Source organism: Coregonus lavaretus, assembly GCF_964263955.1.
Source record: "Coregonus lavaretus genome assembly, contig: HAP1_SCAFFOLD_654, whole genome shotgun sequence".
Classification (NCBI taxonomy): domain Eukaryota; kingdom Metazoa; phylum Chordata; class Actinopteri; order Salmoniformes; family Salmonidae; genus Coregonus; species Coregonus lavaretus.
In genome coordinates, this window is record NW_028162361.1 from 160,495 (window position 1) to 181,847 (window position 21,353).

Sequence of the window (21,353 nt, forward strand, 5' to 3'; positions counted from 1 at the left end):
ATGTATGAACATACTGTATATGCTCAGTGTAATCTTGGTATATAACAAACAAATATCAGATTTATTCTCCCTTCTCAGTTTTGGAAATTACGAAGGTTTTATGGTTTAAGGTTTTTATTTATTAGTCATATATAGCTAGAGTACAGCAATTAAAATGGACCTTAAAAATGTTTGCACTCTGCTTTTTCCTCGCCTTCCCCTAGCCACATTTGAAATTGGTTCCCATGATGTCATACTCTGATTTCCCCCCTCTGTGGTTGCTGTGAGCGTGTTTCTCCAGAGTGGTGTTTTAGGAACTAGCAGTGAGGTGTGTCTGTATATGATGCAGTGGTGTGGCGGTCCTGTTTCTCTAGCTGAGCTAATGTCCCGTGTTTATTCCTCTAATAAGTCTTTTGACTTCTTTCGTAGGACAGACAATTTATGGACCTTGTGTGTAGACTGGAGAGGCTAGAGAACCAGCCTTGTGAGGGCAGACTAATTCATAAACAGCCACCTTCCATTGAGTTCACAGCCCTTATTTACAGGGTGTCTATTTTAAGAAAAGCTGCCATGTGTCTGGGACCAAGTGTTGTGGAATCAAGCGGGCTGCTACTTGTGTGAGTTATTTTAATGTGGGGCTTGACTGCGCAGTATTTCTCTCCGCAACCATGACTCATTGAAAACACTCCCTGAAAAAGACAAGAGGAGAGGGAACGGAGGGAAAGGAGTGGGATGCAGGTCCTGTTTTGATTAAGTTAGGGGTATTTTATATGTATTGTTTCATTTATCATTGTAAAGGTCTGACTTGACGATTGATATCTGTCAAGTTCTGGGGGAAAATACAGTACAGTAGGTGCGTCACTTATTTAGGAGTGGTGAATATGATGAAATGACTAGGGTTTAAGCCGTTTCAATCCAGGGTGGTATGACTATGTGACATTTGTAAATATCAGAAGTGCAGAGTATCTCAGCCACGTCGGGTATGCTTTAGATCTGTGAGCCCAACTGAAAGGTGTAGCTAGGTTGGCATCTTAGGCAGTCTACTGCAAGAGAAAATGAGTGGCTATTTTGGAGTGTCTACCTAGCAGCTGACTGACTCCACACACCATGATGGTTAAAGTTACAGATACCAGACTATCACGGTGGGTGTTGTTGTAATTGGGATGTACCCCCACAAGAAAGGGGCCATGTCCCAAACAGGGATGGGTTTAACCTGTAATCAAATAAAATCAAAGTTTATTGGTCACGTAAACAGTTAAGCAGATGTTATAACAGGTGCAGCGAAATGCTTGTGTTACTAGCTCTTAACAGTGCAGTGCAATCATGACTTCATCTAAGGACATAATCCTCTATGACCTGTTTTCCATTTCAGGGTCAATACGATGAGCACCAAATGGGAATTCCTCTGTAGTGACCCATCTTCTTTTGTTTTGTGTTCTCCCTCATTGCAGCGTTGAACTATGAGAATGTGATGGATACTGGTTCAGAGACAGAGGATGAGGACAAGCTGTTGGTATCGGAGGAGGACGGCCTACTTAACGGGGTGGGCAGCCCTGCCAGCCTGACCAACCACGACGCTGGATCCCCGAGGGTGGGCCACGCCCTGATGACAAAGGAGGATGAGGACGATGACATGAGGGACAGCGGAGTAGACCATGTCTGGCATGACAACGACATGTTGCACGCCTCAGTCGACGGTACTGGTGAGTGTCACATGCACACACACACGCGCGTGGATTACGGCCAAAATTTTTCCGATTTATTTTGGTTAAGCCAACTCCTCCCCCCTTCACCTCCACCACCTCCACAGTAACATGGGAAGTGATTGACCGCGCCTGGCAGTCATAAGAAGTGGATGAGATCAAACCACGTTTTGACATGCAGTGAGTTGACAGGGGCAAGCAGAGTCAGGAGACATTACTGTAACTTGATGATGAAAAGGAAACGTATGATGGTGCCATTTAAGATGGCAGAAGTATGGTGGAGATTCCTACACCCCACATGACTGAAACTCACCCAGCTCGTCCCAACGCTAAATCTTTATCCTCACTAAGATAAACCAGAGTTACATAAAATGATATTAACAGATAGCTTTTCAATCATAAAATTCAGAGCATACATTACATTTTCTTAGAATTACCTCTTTTGATTGTCTATATTATCGCAATATGATCAAACCTTCAGTATGTGATTGATATATCTTAATTTGCTAATAATCTAGTTTAGATCATTGCAGGCAGGTGATACATACAACTTTGGTGGCGCCTTCCATTTTTTTTTCATTCGGAGCATCACTGATAACAGAGAGCCTAGTCATGGATGCTTGAAAGATAAATACTTTTAATTAGGGCTAGGGGATAATCATTAAAGGAAGCCAGACTGCTGCAAAAGTCATTAACAATCTTAAATGAAATTTTTATTTTTATGATAGCCATTTACATGTATAATAAGAGTCAATGATTCTTGCAGCGGTGTGACAGAAACAGAGTGTGGCGAGAACTCATGTAAGACACCCCATTTAAATGAGCCGGTGTTAGCTATTCATTTCTGCTAATGAACTGGGCTCTGTAGAGTGCTGAAAAGGGGGAAATATTCCATGGTCTAAAATGTTAATAGGCTCAAAAAATGATCATGTATTGAAAAGGAGGAAGTTCACTTTGTGGTTACTGATTATCGACATGAAAATCGGAAACATAGTTGTCGTAGACAATCGATGTATTATTTTGCTATGTTTATGGATATTTATATTTCTGCCCCACTAGTAACAGTTCATATGGGGTTTGATTCTTTAAAAATAGAAACGTTTATATAAATCAAGATAAAAAATAAACAAGTAGTCAAAGCATACAGTAATTGTTTATTTGATAAAAGCCTGTGGTGCCTTAATGTCTGTAATTCACTTATGTTACATTTCCCAGATAATCTGCTTCTCATGTGATAAAACGTCTTGTCTGCCATATTTCTGAGACCTAGTGTAGTTAATTAGTGTAGATGATGGGAGTCTTCTCTTTCCCAAGCTTGTGGGCACTATGTTTGTCTGTCTTTTTTCCTCTTTCACGGTGCCTTACTGTCTACAATGATACCTCAGCACATAGCTTTACCCTGAGATAAGCTGTGCATCAGCTTTAGTACTCTGTCCAAAGGATACAGGTTTTGAACTGAAGAGCACTGCAAAAGTTTCTTAGCTGTGCCTTTCTGGTGCCAGCACAATCAGAGTTGTGTGTTCTAGAATTGTCCTTGACATTCTTTCATCCCACAATGGTGTGGTGGACGCAGTGTGCTGGAATCCATGACTTCACTATCACTGACAGAGATTCTAGAATAAATCACCTGCATTCTCTCCTTTCTGTCCTTGTCTCTTTCTTCTCCTGGCCCGGCCCTGTTCAAGGACTTTCAGAAAACTAACAGAAAGGAGGAGGAGGACCTGTGTTTTTATTGCGCCCTGTTCCAATGGTAACTGGCCATAAAAATAGGAATGTTTTCAAAACAAACAGCATCAATGGCGTTAAGTAAATAGGTGAACTTATGGCAGGGGAAAGGTATTCTGGACCCCTCCTGGGTCGCAGTCAGAAACTTAAACATCGTCTTTCAGTGAGGTGCAGGCCTTCTCTCACATTCCCCCTCTCCTTACATGATTTATCAGGTAGAGACAGACAGAAAGAGCAGACTGGCTCTCGACTCACATTACACTTTCAACTATAAAAACTGTCTCTCTCCAATGGATGTGTAGCTGTCAGAAGCAATAGAAATGGCCCAAAACGTTTTTTTTTTGCAAGGGCCATAGAAGTGAGGTAGGTGTAAGTGGTCTTAGCCTACCTCCTGCTGGAAGTTCTCTCACTCTCATTCCTTGACCACATACAGATAATAGGGACTTTTCAAGGTAAAGAGGGAAGAAAAAGGGACAAAAGGCAAATCCCCTCTTGTGCTCCTTGACTCATATCAAAAATATGCAGTGAAATTGGATTACTAAAGGCTGTAAAAACCAAAATCGCTGCATCCATGCGAACTCACCCACTTTCCAGGAAAAAGAGACATGAGGGAAAGAGGAAAAGAGAGCTTGATTAACATTCAGTAAATTATAAACAACAAAAAAGTAACTATTCATATATGCTGGTCTCTTAAACACCAGAATTATATTTGTGGCTGTGTTGGAGGATTTTTTCGATTGCTCACAATACTCCAGTGTATCTTCAACAATATTGCTAAAGGGCCATTTCCTTAGAGTGCAGCCTGGTTTGATGTCATTACTGTGAAGACAACGGCACTCCAAACCCCCTCATATGCAAATGAAAAATGGCTGGCAAGTTTATCCACCACACAGTCAAGCTTCATGTCAAGGGAAAGTTGAGTACTTTTCATTCAAAAGAGTCCATTTTTTATTCTCTGAAGCTATTGGCTGGGTTTTTTATCTGTTTGGTGCAGAAGGAAACCGTCTCACTTCAAGCGAAATAAACAGAAAAAAAGCCTATCTTAATGATTGAAATGAACCAACCATTAAAACAACTGTTTTTTTTTGCTCTACACGAAAATATACGGTATATATATTGTATAATATATTAGTTTTTCTGCGTATGATTCGTGATTGCTAATTCAATGACAATGCAGCCCTCAAAAAATTAGGACGATTTTACACAACTTGTCAGCTACTTTTTAAACTAATTTCCAAAGTGTTTTCTGTTAAGTTCAAGGTGCAAGAGACAGTAAAGAAGAGAGTTCCTCTATTCCCTTAATCCATTGATTTGTTTGTTTACCCCTCCATGGCAACACAGTATCCTTGAGACCATAGAAATCACATGGCTAGAACAAGGAGAAACAGAGAGAGACAGGAGCCATTTTTATTACCAGGCACTATCTTCTCGGAAGTACCTTGATTTAATTTCCAAAGACAGGACGGAAGGAAGGAGTCACAGAGGACTCTTTAAGTTAATTGTCTGTGGACTTGAACACCAACAATGTCCTCTTGTTCGCCGCCTATACGGCAAGAGAATTTACCCACCAATGTCAAAAGTTGTTCTCTCCCTTGTTTATGAGCCTGTCTGTCAATCTGGGGTCCTTTATTTATGGCTGTCTTACCTGTGCCAGGACAAAATGCAAGTCTGCCCTTGTCGTTCCTAAGACTATGCATTACACTGATTGGTAATAGAGTCTAAGCCCACAGCCCACGTTTTTCTGTGAAAACTCCCTGTATAGTTTGTTATTTTTTCTGCCGCATGTAGATTGTTAGTAGTGTCACAGTGAGGGAATAACAACTGCAAGGCCTTTTGTGCCAGTTACTCCTGTCTGATTGTTCAGGTGGATGGGGCTGGCTTCTTGAATTAATCTTTCTTTCTGGCGACTCTCGCTACCCCCGGAATGGCAGAGCAGCTTTCTTTCCCACTGCTTGTTGTTTTTAAGGTAAATAAGGCTCTGTCTGGTCCTGATGATAGCATTCATTAAGAATGCCACACAAAGCCTTGGCACAGTGCAACACAGCAAGCCCTTTATATCTCCGTACCTTCCTCTGAAGGCTTCATTGTGAGGCTTGGGTTTGCTTGGTACACTACAGCACTGAACATTGAACTGAACTTCTTTTCTCCTCCCCTCCTCCCTTCCCTCTTTTCTCCACAGATGAAATGAAAGATGATTATGACACTATGGGGCCTGACACCACTCTTCAGACAGTTGGAAACGGTACAGGTGAGTTGATTTAATCCATTGTGAGGAGATTTGATGTACATACAGTGAGGGAAAAAAGTATTTGATCCCCTGCTGATTTTGTACGTTTGCCCACTGACAAAGAAATGATCAGTCTATAATTTTAATGGTAGGTTTATTTGAACAGTGAGAGACAGAATAACAACAAAGAAATCCAGAAAAACGCATGTCAAAAATTTTATAAATTGATTTGCATTTTAATGAGGGAAATAAGTATTTGACCCCCTCTCAATCAGAAAGATTTCTGGCTCCCAGGTGTCTTTTATACAGGTAACAAGCTGAGATTAGGAGCACACTCTTTAAGGGAGTGCTCCTAATCTCAGCTTGTTACCTGTATAAAAGACACCTGTCCACAGAAGCAATCAATCAATCAGATTCCAAACTCTCCACCATGGCCAAGACCAAAGAGCTCTCCAAGGATGTCAGGGACAAGATTGTAGACCTACGCAAGGCTGGAATGGGCTACAAGACCATCGCCAAGCAGCTTGGTGAGAAGGTGACAACAGTTGGTGCGATTATTCGCAAATGGAAGAAACACAAAATAACTGTCAATCTCCCTCGGCCTGGGGCTCCATGCAAGATCTCACCTCGTGGAGTTGCAATGATCATGTGAACGGTGAGGAATCAGCCCAGAACTACACGGGAGGATCCTGTCAATGATTTCAAGGCAGCTGGGACCATAGTCACCAAGAAAACAATTGGTAACACACTACGCCGTGAAGGACTGAAATCCTGCAGCGCCCGCAAGGTCCCCCTGCTCAAGAAAGCACATATACATGGCCGTTTGAAGTTTGCCAATGAACATCTGAATGATTCAGAGGAGAACTGGGTGAAAGTGTTGTGGTCAGATGAGACCAAAATCGAGCTCTTTGGCATCAACAACTCGCCGTGTTTGGAGGAGGAGGAATGCTGCCTATGACCCCAAGAACACCATCCCCATCGTCAAACATGGAGGTGGAAACATTATGCTTTGGGGGTGTTTTTCTGCTAAGGGGACAGGACAACTTCACCGCATCAAAGGGACGATGGACGGCACCTTGTACCGTCAAATCTTGGGTGAGAACCTCCTTCCCTCAGCCAGGGCATTGAAAATGGGTCGTGGATGGGTATTCCAGCATGACAATGACCCAAAACAAATGGCCAAGGCAACAAAGGAGTGGCTCAAGAAGCAGCACATTAAGGTCCTGGAGTGGCCTAGCCAGTCTCCAGACCTTAATCCCATAGAAAATCTGTGGAGGGAGCTGAAGGTTAGAGTTGCCAAACGTCAGCCTCGAAACCTTAATGACTTGGAGAAGATCTGCAAAGAGGAGTGGAACAAAATCCCTCCTGAGATGTGTGCAAACCTGGTGGCCAACTACAAGAAACGTCTGTCCTCTGTGATTGCCAACAAGGGTTTTGCCACCAAGTACTAAGTCATGTTTTGCAGAGGGGTCAAATACTTATTTCCCTCATCATCACATTTCCTATTGCTGCAGGATTCATTTCCTGCTGTAGAAAACTGGCTCAAATCAAGATCCTACATCTGTATTGTGTTAAAAGAAGAGGCCGAGACCAACCACCCTTCCAATCCCTGTGTGGGTGGCTGTGTATCTCTGTGTCCGTGTAGAGCATTAGTGTCCCTGCATGGTCCTTTCTACACAAAACTATGGAACCAAATCCTACCTGCCATTTTTAATTAAGTAAACAAAGCTGATTTCCACCCACAAGCCTCTTGGGTATTAAGTTCTCCCTCCATGATATCATCCTGACCGCTGCTGACAATTGGCCTTGGCACCGTTCGAGTAAACACTCACCACATAATGGGAATCCTTCCTTAGGAATCTTCTATTCTTCTTTTTATTTATTTATATATTTTTAGATTTTGTGTGTGTGTGTGTGTGTGTGTGAGAATGTGTGTGTGTGTGTGAGCATGCACGTTTGTGAGTGTGCGTGCACACGCGTTCCTGTGCATGTGTCGTAACTTTTTGTGTGGAGATTTAGACATCGCAAATGTTTCCATTCAGGACATTGAGGCTGTGGAAACAATGTAGAGGCACTGCATTGGAAGAAAAAACCCACACTAGATTACATGTGATTTCATTTATGAAATGAAAAATGCAATCATGTCTTGCCACCTAGGCACTCTTTTATCCAGGTGATTTCCTCTATTACAGAGAAGAAATTACCCCCTGTTATTTTAGAGGGGAAATTTAAAAGGAGGCATTATGAGGTTGAGCTTGTAGCTTGTTGGCAATACAGTGACATCCTAAATTACATTTCATTTGCTAAATCTAATTAGTCTAAATTTGATCTTTTTGATGTATTTTTGAAACCTTAAGATACATATTTGTTCAACGGTGAGTTGTGAATCCAACATAGAGATCTCAAGCATCCTCACAGTTTTGTGTCTCTAAATTACAATAAATGATTCTCAAATAGTTTACACAAAGTCCTAATGAGAATGCAGGAAATTGAGCTGCCTAGTTAACAGTTGTTTCATACGATTTAATAAAAGATCCTTTGGCACCAGTGACATTTTCATGCCACTTTTGACAACCAAATCCACTACCTTGACCTTTCACAAATTGGGCCCATAAAATAATCACTGAACGAATCACATTATAAAAATATACCTTGGCTTGGAAATGTCTAATTAAATAAGTAACTATCTAAATCAAGTCAAATAAAACAGTTTGTGTGACTTCCTGTAACATTTAGCACAACAATGTTATATGTGACAAGTGTTATAACAGTGATATTGATAGGGGGTAATAGAATACAGACTTGCCTCAGGTTGTTGGAATGCTGTATGGTATAGCTTTGAATTAGCGTGAACCGTTGAGGGTCTATCATCTTCTGTTGACTAATAAAGGTTGCAGATTTTGATTAGCTTTGTTTGCTATTGGAGCCAGCTATCTCTACTCTGCAGCTTTGGGATTCCCCAAAGAGAAGGGACTGGAGAATATGAAAAAAAACACACAATGTGTGACTTCAGCAATTTCAGAAAGACAGCTTTAGAAAGTACTTTCTTGACTATGGTAAGGCTTTATTTGTGCAACATTGTGGTTTGTCCTCAGTAATCTGTTCCACAGACAATCAACTAACCAGAGCCCTTTTATTGACCCCACAGGGAATGTTATTGTACTGTTGCTACACAATGTGTAAATAAAATGTTGATTGAGAGGCTTAAACACTGAGGCTTAATTAAATAGATGGATGTCTTTCGATGATCTCAAAGATTCAAAATGGTAAAATACAAATTATTTTCATATCACGTATGATAAGGAAAATTAGAAGTAATTTGGCCAGTTTAAATTGTGTTCCCCACATTTATTGTGTAACTGGTAATACGTTTCAAGTAAATACAATATGTTTATCTAAAATACTTTCCCATGATTTAAGGTGGTACTTTTCTAAGATTAACTCATATTTCTTGTTTTAGTGGCTGTTGTGTGACAAGATAACACAGTAATTCAGATGTATTCTCCCACAACTACTACCTTAATGTCTATTGTGGTGTTTCTTCATCACATTTAGACCCAACATGTTCCCAGAATTGCTGTAACACACATTTCTCTTGGGGAGTGAAGAATCCAATTTTTTAAACCCATCTCTCTCTCTCTCTCTCTCTCTCTCTCTCTCTCTCTCTCTCTCTCTCTCTCTCTCTCTCTCTCTCTCTCTCTCTCTCTCTCTCTCTCTCTGGCTCTCTCTCTCCCTCCCCCTTCTCGCTATCCCTTCTTCTTTTCAGTTAAGAATGTTGTTGATTGCACTTCAGAATTTGAGGAGTTCTTCGCTAAGCGCAGTAAGCTCCAGGAGGAGAGCCTGAGCGAGAGCCACAGCCACGTGGTCAGCATCGCTGAGTACCTGCAGCGGGGTGACACTGCCATCATTTACCCAGAAGCACCCGAGGGAGAGGAGCTGTCCCGTCTGGGCACGCCCGAAGTGCCTGAAACAAACAGCCAGGAGGAAAATGGTAAGAATCCAGAGACCAGCCAGGGAGGGCAAGAACAGAACTGGGGACAGGGGCTGTATGTATAAAGCGTCTCAGAGTAGGAGTGCTGATTTAGGATCAGTTTTGCCTTTTAGATCACAATCAATAAGATTACATAGACAGGGGTGAGCTGATCCTGGATCAGCACTCCTCTTTTGAGACTCTTGCTACATACGCCAGCAGAAGAGAACAGAGCAGCAGTGGTGTGGCTGGACTCTTCTTCATCTCTGTGGCTCAGTGACATGGGCAGCTGTTGGTCTCACAGATTCTTCACTGGATGCCTCTGTGTTTACCTTCGGTCCTTCAGTCTTTAAGCAGCAGCAGCTGCCAGAGGTCTGAAATAAGATAGTACACCTCCCAGACCCCGGGGGAACAGGGATTGAATTAGAATGGATTTATGATACATACTTCAGAAATGATGAAAGTGTGAGAAAAATTGTATTAAATAAGTCACTTAAAAGCAATTAGGCAAGGGAACTATGGTTAAGGGGAGCAAGGAAGGACGAGGGGGAGGCTGGGTAAGGTAGTGTTCTTAAAAACCAGGTCAAGGTGCTTTATTTCAGACTGACATTTGTAAGATATCAGTGTAAGACAGTGTAAGATTAGATATCATGTTTAATTTGTGTCGAAAGTCAAAGAAACAACACAATTACTTAAGCTAAAAGTATATTATGCAACACATTCTATAGGTCAATTAAAAGCTAATTCATTTGAGTATGTCTGAATTTCCATGTGTCTTAGTATGTGATATAAAATAAGAGAGAGAGCAGAGTCTGTATGTGTGTGTGCGTGTGCATATGTGTGTGTGTGTGTGTGTGTGTGTCAGGGATGCCAGCCTGAGACGATGGCACTCTGTAGAGCAGATTGCAGTGATACCTCCCATACCATTCCGGGCAGTACGCCCATTAGCTGCCATTGATTTGCTGACCTTTTGGACCGCTTTCCCTCCCCAACCCCCCTCCCCTTCTCCCCCCGTCTCCCCTACCCAGACCTGCCACCTGGAACTCCAGATGCTTTCGCCCAACTGTTGACCTGCCCCTACTGCGACCGGGGTTACAAGCGCTTGACATCGCTCAAGGAGCACATCAAGTACCGCCATGAGAAGAATGAGGAGAATTTCGCCTGCCCCCTGTGTAACTACACGTTTGCTTACCGCACTCAGCTTGAGCGACATATGGCCACGCACAAGCCCGGCAGAGATCAGGTGAGGATCATATGCCCTCGTTTTTTTTTGGTGCTGTTTTCAATCACTTTCAGGATCATATGCACTTCTCACTTCTTCTTTTTTCAATCACTTTTTCCTCTCCCCTTCCCTTCCCCTTCACTCCCTTGGAGGAAAATATATCATTTTGATTGGCAATCATTATTAATTTTTCATGCCATTTTGAAGATGCAGATCTTTTAATGGTAATAACTTTAATTGAGGCCCTAAATGGTTTTTTGATGGCCCCGTCTGATATGATTTTGCAGTCTTATGTTCTCGATCGAATGATTATGTTAATTTCCAATTTAGACATTTTATCTGCTCCTTAATTTCACTTCAACTAGTAGATTTTATGTTCTTTAAAATCAAGCATTTCCTTTATGCAGTACTATGTCATACATTCCACCATTTCCTTACATTTCATAAACAGAGTCGACATGTACACTTATTATTGAGTCTCACTCACTACCAATGTATTTTTTTATATAAACTAACCTGGGAATTTGTTGGCAATTTGCATGCATCACATCCAACTCCCTGTGTGGAAAAAACCCACCTTCTATTCATAGATGTTACATTTGCTTGCCAACCATGTTAAAAAATACGTGAATCTGAACAAAACCGGTAGTGACAATTTAAGTCCTCTTGGGGTTAAAAATAAAGAGAAAAGAAAGATAAAAATGTGTTGAGAAGTTAGTAAACCATTGTGGCATCGCTTACAGGCAAGTCCCAATCCCATGTCCCATGATAGCTGTCTCTACTTAGGAAAAGATCCCCTCGCCATAAACACCATAAAAAATTCTAAAATAACCTGGAATTCTTAACACTTCTTATCCAATTAATACGAGACAATAATATTTGAATACCCAGCCCATGCGCCCCGCCCACAACATCCAACATCCCATCCCTAACCTTCCCTGAGTCATGTAGGAAAGCAAGTCCCCCTTCCCCAAAAACACATTTGCTGGTGTTGGTGCCATTGACAATTAGGGTTAGAGAATGACTGTATCTTATTGGCACAACTAAAGTTTACGGCGGTCCTCAGAGGGAAGCAGGGGGAGCCAAAGCAGCTGTTGCTGTTTGTTTATGCAACTCAGCAACATACGAGCGGTGGGGTCCCTGACTGGTGCTTGGCGGCCCCACCGACAGACAGACCCACTCCTGCTTGATCTTTGAAGGTTGCTGCCGTTTGAACAATCCTCCCTGTGTCCTCCCTTACGCCATCTGTCTCCCCAGGAATGTGGGTAGAGTCAGCACACCCCAGCAGTTGTCAGGCTGGATCAGGACGCTGGCTGCTTGTTCCTGCTATGCCTGCCTGCTTAGCGAGTGCTGCTGAGAGATCTTTTGTATTGCCTAACCATTTAACATGCTCACCTCCCACTCTGAATTAATTGTGCACGCCTGGTGCGCACCCCTTTTACACGTACGCTGTTATTGTTGTTGATATTACTATTACATTTGGATTTTGAAACAGGCAGAGGCCTCCCCCTGTTTGAATTGCAAATTTGTGGGGCAGCAACTGATGTTTACCTTTGAACAGAGAATCAAGGCCTAGGCCCATCCTATCCAGCGTAGTCTAAGATTATTAAAGAGACATTTGAGGATTCAAATGATTAGTGGAAATCTGGTCCAATTAAGACATTTCAACATTTATGGAAATGTAATGTTTCTTCATGTATAATTACTGTTGTATGCAGGTATGTGAAATACGGGGAAGGACTTCTTGTGAAATAGTCTTTCGAGTGATTACCCAAATTAATAAAAATAGATCAGATTGCTTGTTTCTAATGAGGGGGAAACTATATTTAAAAAAGAGCCCCTTTCATTTAGTTTATTTTATTGGCTGCCAAATTCTAAAGGCATGCTTCCTTGGCTCGAGAGCCAGGAAATTAAAAGGTATGTGATTCCGTCTGTTATCAGCGCCACTCTTGTACTCTCTCATTGGAGTTGGAAGTAAAAAGAGGCTAGATGGGCTGTGTAGCAACACAAGCCATTTGGCATGTTGGTCGATTGCACCGAGGGCTGATTGTGATTATTTAGTGAACTCTTTTCCCCCTGTAATGTTGTGAGTAGAACTCATGTAAATACCTGCTTCTTTCTCTATAGCACCAACTGCTGAACCAGGGGGCTGGCAACCGCAAGTTCAAATGCACAGAATGTGGCAAGGCCTTCAAATACAAGCACCATCTGAAGGAACACCTGCGGATTCATAGTGGTGGGTAGCAAGGGGGCCTGTGCACTCCTCTTTGAATATGCATAACCTTGATTTAAGACTGTGGTGAACTTCATAGGGTGTACAAAAATCGATTCCCTTTTTCTTTTCTCTCTCCCACTGTTCCAATGGATGACTTGAGCTTCTTTGTTTCTATCTGCCAATCTTACAATTGAGCAGTTTAATTCCCTGAAATTAGTTCAGTGTTTACACTTTAATTTGGCATTAATTAAAGGTGTTCATTCTTGATACATTTTCCCTCAGCCCACTTATATTTAATAATTGAGAATATGTGTGTTCATTATGCCATTTTAAATGTGTTCATGGCAGATATTGTTTTTAAAGTATACGTTGTTGTCTCTTTTCAGGTGAGAAGCCATACGAATGCCCAAACTGCAAGAAGCGCTTCTCTCACTCAGGCTCCTATAGCTCTCACATCAGCAGCAAGAAGTGCATCGGCCTGATAGCAGTCAACGGGAGGATGCGCAACAACATGAAGACAGGCTCTTCCCCTACATCAGCCTCGTCCTCCCCCACTAACACCGCCATCACCCAGCTGAGACACAAGCTAGAGAACGGAAACGGAAATGGCAAGCCCCTGGGCCACCACCAGGACCAGAACAACCACCACCTGAACATCAAAACAGAACCACTAGACTTCAACGACTACAAACTCATGATGGCCTCCCACGGCTTTGGCGGACCTGGGCCCTTCATGAACGGAGGCATGGGGGGAAACAGCAGCCCGCTAGGGATCCACTGCTCAGCCCAGAGCCCCATGCAGCACCTTGGGATGGGGATCGAACAACAGCTCCTGGGCTACCCGTCCCTGAGCAACAACCTGAGCGAGGTCCAGAAGGTGCTCCAGATCGTGGACAACACTGTGTGCAGGCAGAAGATGGACTGCAAACCAGAGGAGATCTCCAGACTCAAGGCTTACATGAAGGAGCTCGGGAACCAGATCGAGGAGCAAAAACAGGGACTGACGTCACAGGTGGGTCACCAGGTTGGTCTTCCAGTCGTCAGCCATAACGGTGCCACTAAAAGCATCATCGACTACACATTAGAAAAAGTGAACGAAGCCAAAGCTTGTCTTCAGAGCTTGACCACGGACTCAAAGAGACAAATTAGCACTATCAAACGAGAGAAATCCAACCACATGCTAGATTTAGGTACCGATGATAAGATGCATGAGAACAATATTATGTTTACACCCTTTTCTTGCCAATACTGCAAAGAAGCCTTCCCAGGCCCAATTCCCTTGCATCAGCATGAACGTTACCTGTGTAAAATGAATGAGGAGATCAAGACAGTTCTCCAGACTAGCGAGAACCTTATGCCCACAAAACAGGGGATGTTTACGGAGAAGCATGCCCTCCTGCTCTCGTCCATGCTGTCTGAGAAAAGCCCCATTAACCCGTACAAGGACCACATGTCAGTGCTCAAGGCCTACTTCGCTATGAACATGGAGCCCAATTCAGAGGAACTACTGAAGATCTCCATAGCGGTCGGCCTTCCTCAGGAATTCGTCAAAGAGTGGTTCGAGCAGAGGAAAGTCTACCAGTACGGCACCCCAAGAACTCCACCACTAGAACAACGGAACAACCATGCAGATATGGTTCTAGCCGCAAACAACCACAACCACACTCCCGCTAAAGACTCAATGGCAGCTAGATCCCCAGTGTCCCTGATCAAGTCTAATGACCGTGACCGCAACCGTGACCACCATATCACGCCCACCTCCATTGCAGAGCACCATAACAACGTCAACAACTGTGAGAACCAACTCAGACTCATGAAAGCTAACACGTTCAGTGGACACACCAAACACATGGGTGACCACTCCAAATTGGACCACCACTCAAGGAGCAGCACACCTTCTCCTTTGAACCTTTCCTCCACATCTTCCAAAAACTCCCACAGTAGCTCATATACTCCAAACAGCCTGATGTCTGAGGACCTGAACCTCAACATGAACCAGTCTGAACAACCACTGGACCTGTCACTGCCAAAGCTCATGAAGGAGCCCAAACACGCCATGACCTTGAAGAGCAGACCTAAACTAAACAGTATTAACCACCATGACCACTCCAGTGTTCCCTCCCCACGAGAGCACTTCGAAGAGCCACTTAACCTGGCCTATCTCAAGAAGGAGTTTGAAGCCAGAGGCCAGAACCACCACAATGGAGACCTCAACAAAAGCACCAGCCCCTTGTTCGGGATGAACCCCTTCGGTAACAAACCTATGTACACATCGCTTCCGCAACAGAGCGCGTTCCCACCTGCCACCTTCATGTCTCCGATGCAGGCCAGCATGCCTGGGCTGAGGCCATACCCAGGGCTGGATCAGATGGGCTTCCTACCACACATGGCCTACACTTATGCAACAGGAGCAGCTACCTTTGCTGAGATGCAACAGCAGCAGAGGAGAAAATACCAGCGAAAGCCAGGTTTCCAGGTAAATAGATAAGCCACTTGTGGTTTAGTTTTTAAGCCTCAGGTTTATCTCTCTCTCTCTCTCTCTCTCTCTCTCTCTCTCTCTCTCTCTCTCTCTCTCTCTCTCTCTCTCTCTCTCTCTCTCTCTCTCTCTCTCTCTCTCTCTCTCTCTCTCTCTCTCTCTCTCTCTCTCTCTCTCTCTCTATGTCTGTCTCTGTCTGTCTGTCTCTGTCTCTGTCTCTGTCTCTGTCTCTGTCTCTGTCTCTGTCTCTGTCTCTCTCTCTCTCTCTCTCTCTCTCTCTCTCTCTCTCTCTCTCTCTCTCTCTCTCTCTCTCTCTCTCTCTCTCTCTCCTCTCAGATTCTCTAAAATGATCTGCTCATTGTGCCACTAATTAAAATGTACTCTAATGAGCTCAAATGCTCACCTGCAGCACATTGAACCAGGGAGAAAACACAGTCAGGTAGATAACCAGCTGTCAAACGAGCCTGGAGTTGTTCAGTTCTCCAAGCAGGCGTCATTAGCAATATCAGCATATAATTGGTGTTTCAGAGGAGGATATAATGTGGGGGATTCGGTTGTAGCCAGACTCCACCGTGAATTGTCCTTACTGCAGAGTGCAGGCAGCATCACGTCTCCAGCTGTTCAGTGTAGTCTATTCCAGAGTAAAACACTACTACGTACCCTTTAAAATCAATCTGTGTCAGCCTAGTTTTTTTTTTTTTTTTTTTCTTAGGTATTTTGAATTGTGAATTGTGTGAGGGAAATAGTGTACGTGATCTGTGCAATAGGTATAGGGTAAGCCCTGAAGCTGCACACAGCACAGAGGATCTGACTCCAGCTCCAATTCTCTGCCACTTTCTTGTATTTTATTTTAAAGAGAGCAGCTCTCTAAAGCCAAAATGAGTTTCTACATGCAGATTAATAATGCACAGGCTCCATGTTCATTCCCACTGAATGCTGAAGGCTGTTTAACATTGAGGGAACCATTTTGATAAAAAGTATTAATAATGTTTCCTATTCTAAGTTATTAAATTAGATTTAAAAAATACAGCTACGGGCATTTAGCTCAAATTGATTGCGGAATGATAGTAGCTCTGTTCTTTAAAAACAGTGTAAGAAAGAAAATGTCCCCGCCAAAGGAATCATTGTCAGACCAGAGCGAGCACTTCTTAATGAGAGCAATGGTGCTTCTCAATATTGGTCATTTAGAACACCTCTTGATTTAATCATTATGAGTTGGAAATTAGAAGAATATGACAATATGCCCCGCAAAGGGCTTTCTCTTATTATTATGACCTTCTAATGTAATAATATTTTCCACCATTCATTTAGTTTAAGCCTATCGGGTTAATCTTCCCTTATAAAGAACAGATACATATAGAATTAAAACTCTCTCATGTATAAAATTAGACCGAATGTGAATTCAAATATATGGCGGACGGATTAAAAAACAACAACATTCAGGGTAGATTCTCAACCATTACAATGTAGTCTACCTTTTATATATATATATATATATATATATATATATATATATATATATATTTACACCTGAGCTCTGTATTGGAGTGTTAGTAATTAGGTCAAACACTAAGTTCCATTCAGTCTTTCATTCAGGCAAACATCAGGAGGTACTGTACCTATATTTAGTTGACATGTGTGGATTGATAAATGTGTTATTTTCTAGGGGGAGCTGCTAGACGGAACAGCAGATTATATGTCAGGACTGGATGACATGACCGATTCAGACTCCTGTCTGTCCCGGAAGAAGATTAAGAAGACAGAAAGTGGTATGTACGCGTGTGACTTGTGCGACAAAACATTCCAGAAGAGCAGTTCCCTCCTAAGACACAAATATGAACACACAGGTATATACTGTTCTAGAACACTTATTTTACCCCATTGCTTTTATTTGTAATGTTTTGTGTTACTAAACCCTTTCAATTGTTCTATTTTGTTTATTCCCCATTTCTTTCTTGCTTTGTTCTTTTTCAGTTGTATGTAAATCGAGACCTAACTTGTTTCTTCATTGACAGGGGTGAGGAGAAATACTTACTAAAATATGGAGAGCAAGACATTACATTATCAGGGTTATGCCAGAAATACCTTTATCTGAATATATAAGCTCCATACTTAAATCAAAATGGGGTAGAAAGTGCCTAACGAAATGTTGTGTCATTGCTTTGCATAATGCATGAGGGCACTGTCTGAAGTAAATGTCATCCTTGACCATTTCTAATTAAATCCATCACATGCTACTTTATTAACCCTATTATGATTTACAAAACACACTAACCATACCCACGTATATAACTCATAAACGGTCCTTTATTGACTATCACTCTAATCAGTGATAGATTGGTTTAACCCATTGAACATTTGTGTGTTGATGACTTATTTTTTTACACTTCTCACAATGAACCTCTTTCACTAGGTTGCATCATTCTTTACACACATGACTATACGCAGCACACAGCAGAGAAGAATACTGCATGCTTTATGTAGCCTGCAGTTTATCTGGTTGTGGTATTAGGAGGTGTGCTGCAAGTATGGCAGCTATGGAAGGTGTCGAAGGCATTCCAGGGCTATTTGTGGCTAGGAATTGGCCAGATGTGTTAGTGTCTGTGCTTGGCGTCACAAGTGGTGTCACGAGCTGATTGAAATGCCAAAGGAGAAACTCTGTCTTATGATTTGTGTCAGATAGACTGTTATATTTCCGGATCTGCTGAGGTGTAGTAAATTCAAAAGGGGTGGAACTGTCCCCTACTCCCTACCCCATGATATACACCATGACCAGCCACCATTGCTGGCTGCTGGGGGAGTTTTTATTTAGCTAGATCATTTGGTAGCATGATGTAATGAAATTTCACTCCATCAATGTAGGGCGGCTCGAGTTTCTCGTCTCACACTTTTGTATTCAGGGTATCCCATCTTACATGGTGAGCAGAGTAGAGTAGAGATGAGTCCCGAAATAATTGAGGGACAGAGGCATCTAGAAACTATAATTATTCTACTGAGATGATCAGGGTAGCCATAGGAGTCTCTTGTTCAATTTTCATCTCCTATTTGTTTATTTATTTGTCACAGCTTTCTGTATGTTTAGTTTGCGATGGTTTATTTATGTTACATCCATCAGTGTGGCACTTAAACCGAAAATAAGTGTTTGTGATTCTGTTCCTCCATGCTTTAGCGATAGGAAGGAATTTCATAATCTAAACACATGGCAGACCCAGTGTTTTTTTAAGCTGTTTATCTTCTCATTTGGAATAAACAAGGAAATTATGACAAAGTTAGCATTGATACTGTAATGATAGTTCAAGATGCTTCATATCATTCGAATCATCTGAACGTACTTTCAGTTTGTGTTTGTTCTCCTCCTGATGTTTTTAATTGTGTGAAATGTAGTAACAAAGTAGCGAGATGGGAAACTCATGTCTGCTTTCCTGTCCCTTTGTGTCTCCTCAGGTAAACGGCCACACCAGTGTCAAATCTGCAAGAAGGCATTCAAACACAAGCACCACCTTATAGAACATTCACGACTGCACTCGGGCGAGAAACCGTACCAGTGTGACAAGTGCGGGAAGCGCTTCTCTCACTCGGGCTCCTACTCCCAGCACATGAACCACCGTTACTCTTACTGCAAGAGGGAGGCTGAGGAGAGGGAGGCGGCCGAGAGAGAGGCCCGGGAGAAGGGCCACCTAGAACCCACAGAGCTACTATTGAGCCGGGCCTACTTACAGGGTATGACTCCTCAGGGCTACCCCGACCTGGAGGACCGCGAGGGCATTCTGAGGGACGGAGGGATGAACGGAGGAATGAGAGATCGTCAGAAGGAAGTTGAAGGAACGTACGTGAAAATAGGACGTAGGGAAGAGGATTTTGAGGAGGAGGAAGAGGAGAGCGAGAACAAGAGCATGGACACAGATCCAGACACGTTGAGGGATGAGGAGGAGAACGGAGAGCACTCGATGGACGATAGTTCGTTGGACGGGAAAACAGAAACCAAATCGGATCACGAGGACAATATGGAGGACGGCATGTAATAAAATGACTGCATTTCAAAAGCTTCCCATCTTACTTTTCTGTTCAGTATTGTTACCTGCTTGGTTTTAAACGCTGCTGTGTTGAAGCTGTACATGCACGTGCCTGAAGCTTCTAGGAAGCTTTGTATTGAAGGACTCAATGGGTGGTGGTTGTATATGTCTGCCCAAGGATACATTGATTTGAAGTTCGATTTTAGGGTGGGTCGGTGGGGGGGGGAGAATTGTGTAAGAAGAGGCTGCATTATGCAAAAATGAAAAATGAATAAATTAATACATTTTAAAAATTGTACAGTATTAAGGCCTAAAAATATGTGTGGTGCTAACATCCTAAAAACCCTGTGTTCCATAGTCTTTATAGCACAAACTAGTGACTTGTACAAATTGCACTTCGCTTCTATAATCACTACAAAAATAATAAAAAAGTATTGCCTATGTATATATTTATACTGTTGAAAAAAGCAGTGGTGTCCACACTACAGTCCATCAGTTTTATTACTTATCTTTCACTTAATGTGTTGTCTATAGTTTTGCCCTGTCGTCAGGCCAGCTAGCCACACAGTTTTAGGCCTCAGAATTTCTCTGTGAAGGAACTTAACAGATATTACCTGTTTCATTTTAAGATATTGAAGTCTTAAAGAGACCTTGAAATTAAGGGAAAACGGTTTGACAAGTACAGTAGATGGAAGGATCGTGTGAACAATGAAGGATAAAGCCTTTGTAAGGTGTTTTTGATAAGAAAAAGCCTTATATGCAAACATTTTAATCTGTGTGTTTCTGCAAGTGCCATCCTTGTATTGTGTGAAAGGAGGGTGACACATGTTACCTCTTCACCAGCTTCGGTATTAAGAGATAGCTCACCTTACTCTTTGACGCACCCATGTCAGTATTAGTACACTAGGCAGCAGTTCCTTAGTTTACATATGTTTGTGCAATTTTCAGGTTTATTTCATTAACTTTTGTCAGTATTACACCAAACAATTTTTTGAAACAACAAAATTACATTCATTTTGTTTGTAGGTTGAATAACATTTTATTTATGTGGCCCATTTTATATTTCCTAATTTTATTTATTTCATACTGTAGTGTACAGTATTATAGTTCTTCAAAATATAGATATATTTTAGTAAAAAGGAACTTGGCATTGATCATTGGGGCAAATTTTACGTAAAGAGAGCATTTATTGTGTTTTGAAACATTAATTGTGAATTGCGAATTTTCAACGATATTATTTTGTTTTATTTCCTTTATTTTCCAATTACTGGAAATTCCAAATTTGGGAACTTTTATACAATATTGTGAAAACACTGTATTTTTAACAAAAAAAATTCCACTTTCTTCATTTTTTTTTTTTTTTTTGCTAAAAAAATGAAGAGGGACTGTTAAGATACAATGTATGATACCATGACTGAAGAAAATTTTCCTGAAATGTCTTTGTAAAAGTATTATTGAATTTTTAATTTGTATTTCTCTTGGAAATGACCATGCTCGAATAAAAGTAGCCAAATTACAGAACACAACATGCCTTATGTTTTAATTTTTGTAATGCTTTTGTAGCAGTGCTAGAGAACCACATAACTACACCTGTCACTCAGAAAATGAGTTGTCTGAAAGTCAAACACCCACATTCCCCCCAAAATTGGAAGTTTGCCGCATATGATTTCAACTTTTTACGCACTGTCACACAATAATTAATTATTTTTACAATTATTTTCAAACGTTTTATAACATTCAATAGACTTAATGATTATTCAATTACAGTCACATTACCATGAGAGAGAAAAAACAAAGAAACAAATGAAGTCATTAAAATTAAA

General features: G+C 41.8%; 1 protein-coding gene across 1 annotated transcript; it reads left to right on the plus strand.

Moving 5' to 3' along the window:
• The first annotated feature begins 1,432 nt into the window (after window positions 1-1,432).
• On the plus strand, window positions 1,433-21,048 carry zeb2b (zinc finger E-box binding homeobox 2b). Its single transcript, XM_084194049.1, has 8 exons — window positions 1,433-1,682; window positions 5,587-5,655; window positions 9,401-9,625; window positions 10,633-10,847; window positions 12,954-13,062; window positions 13,428-15,517; window positions 17,184-17,286; window positions 18,962-21,048. Exons 1-8 carry the CDS (start codon window positions 1,451-1,453, stop codon window positions 19,537-19,539), a joined length of 3,621 nt encoding a protein of 1,206 aa, XP_084050175.1. The 5' UTR covers window positions 1,433-1,450; the 3' UTR covers window positions 19,540-21,048.
• The last annotated feature ends 305 nt before the right edge of the window (window positions 21,049-21,353 follow it).

What these genes read in the sequence shown, in the direction of transcription:
- zeb2b (XM_084194049.1), top strand. Translation starts at nt 1,451, where the DNA reads ATGGATACTGGTTCAGAGACAGAGGATGAGGACAAGCTGTTGGTATCG. An exon ending in GACAGTTGGAAACGGTACAG is followed by an intron (nt 5,656 to 9,400) that starts GTGAGTTGATTT and finishes TCTTCTTTTCAG; the next exon opens with TTAAGAATGTTGTTGATTGC. An exon ending in AGCGAAAGCCAGGTTTCCAG is followed by an intron (nt 15,518 to 17,183) that starts GTAAATAGATAA and finishes GTTATTTTCTAG; the next exon opens with GGGGAGCTGCTAGACGGAAC.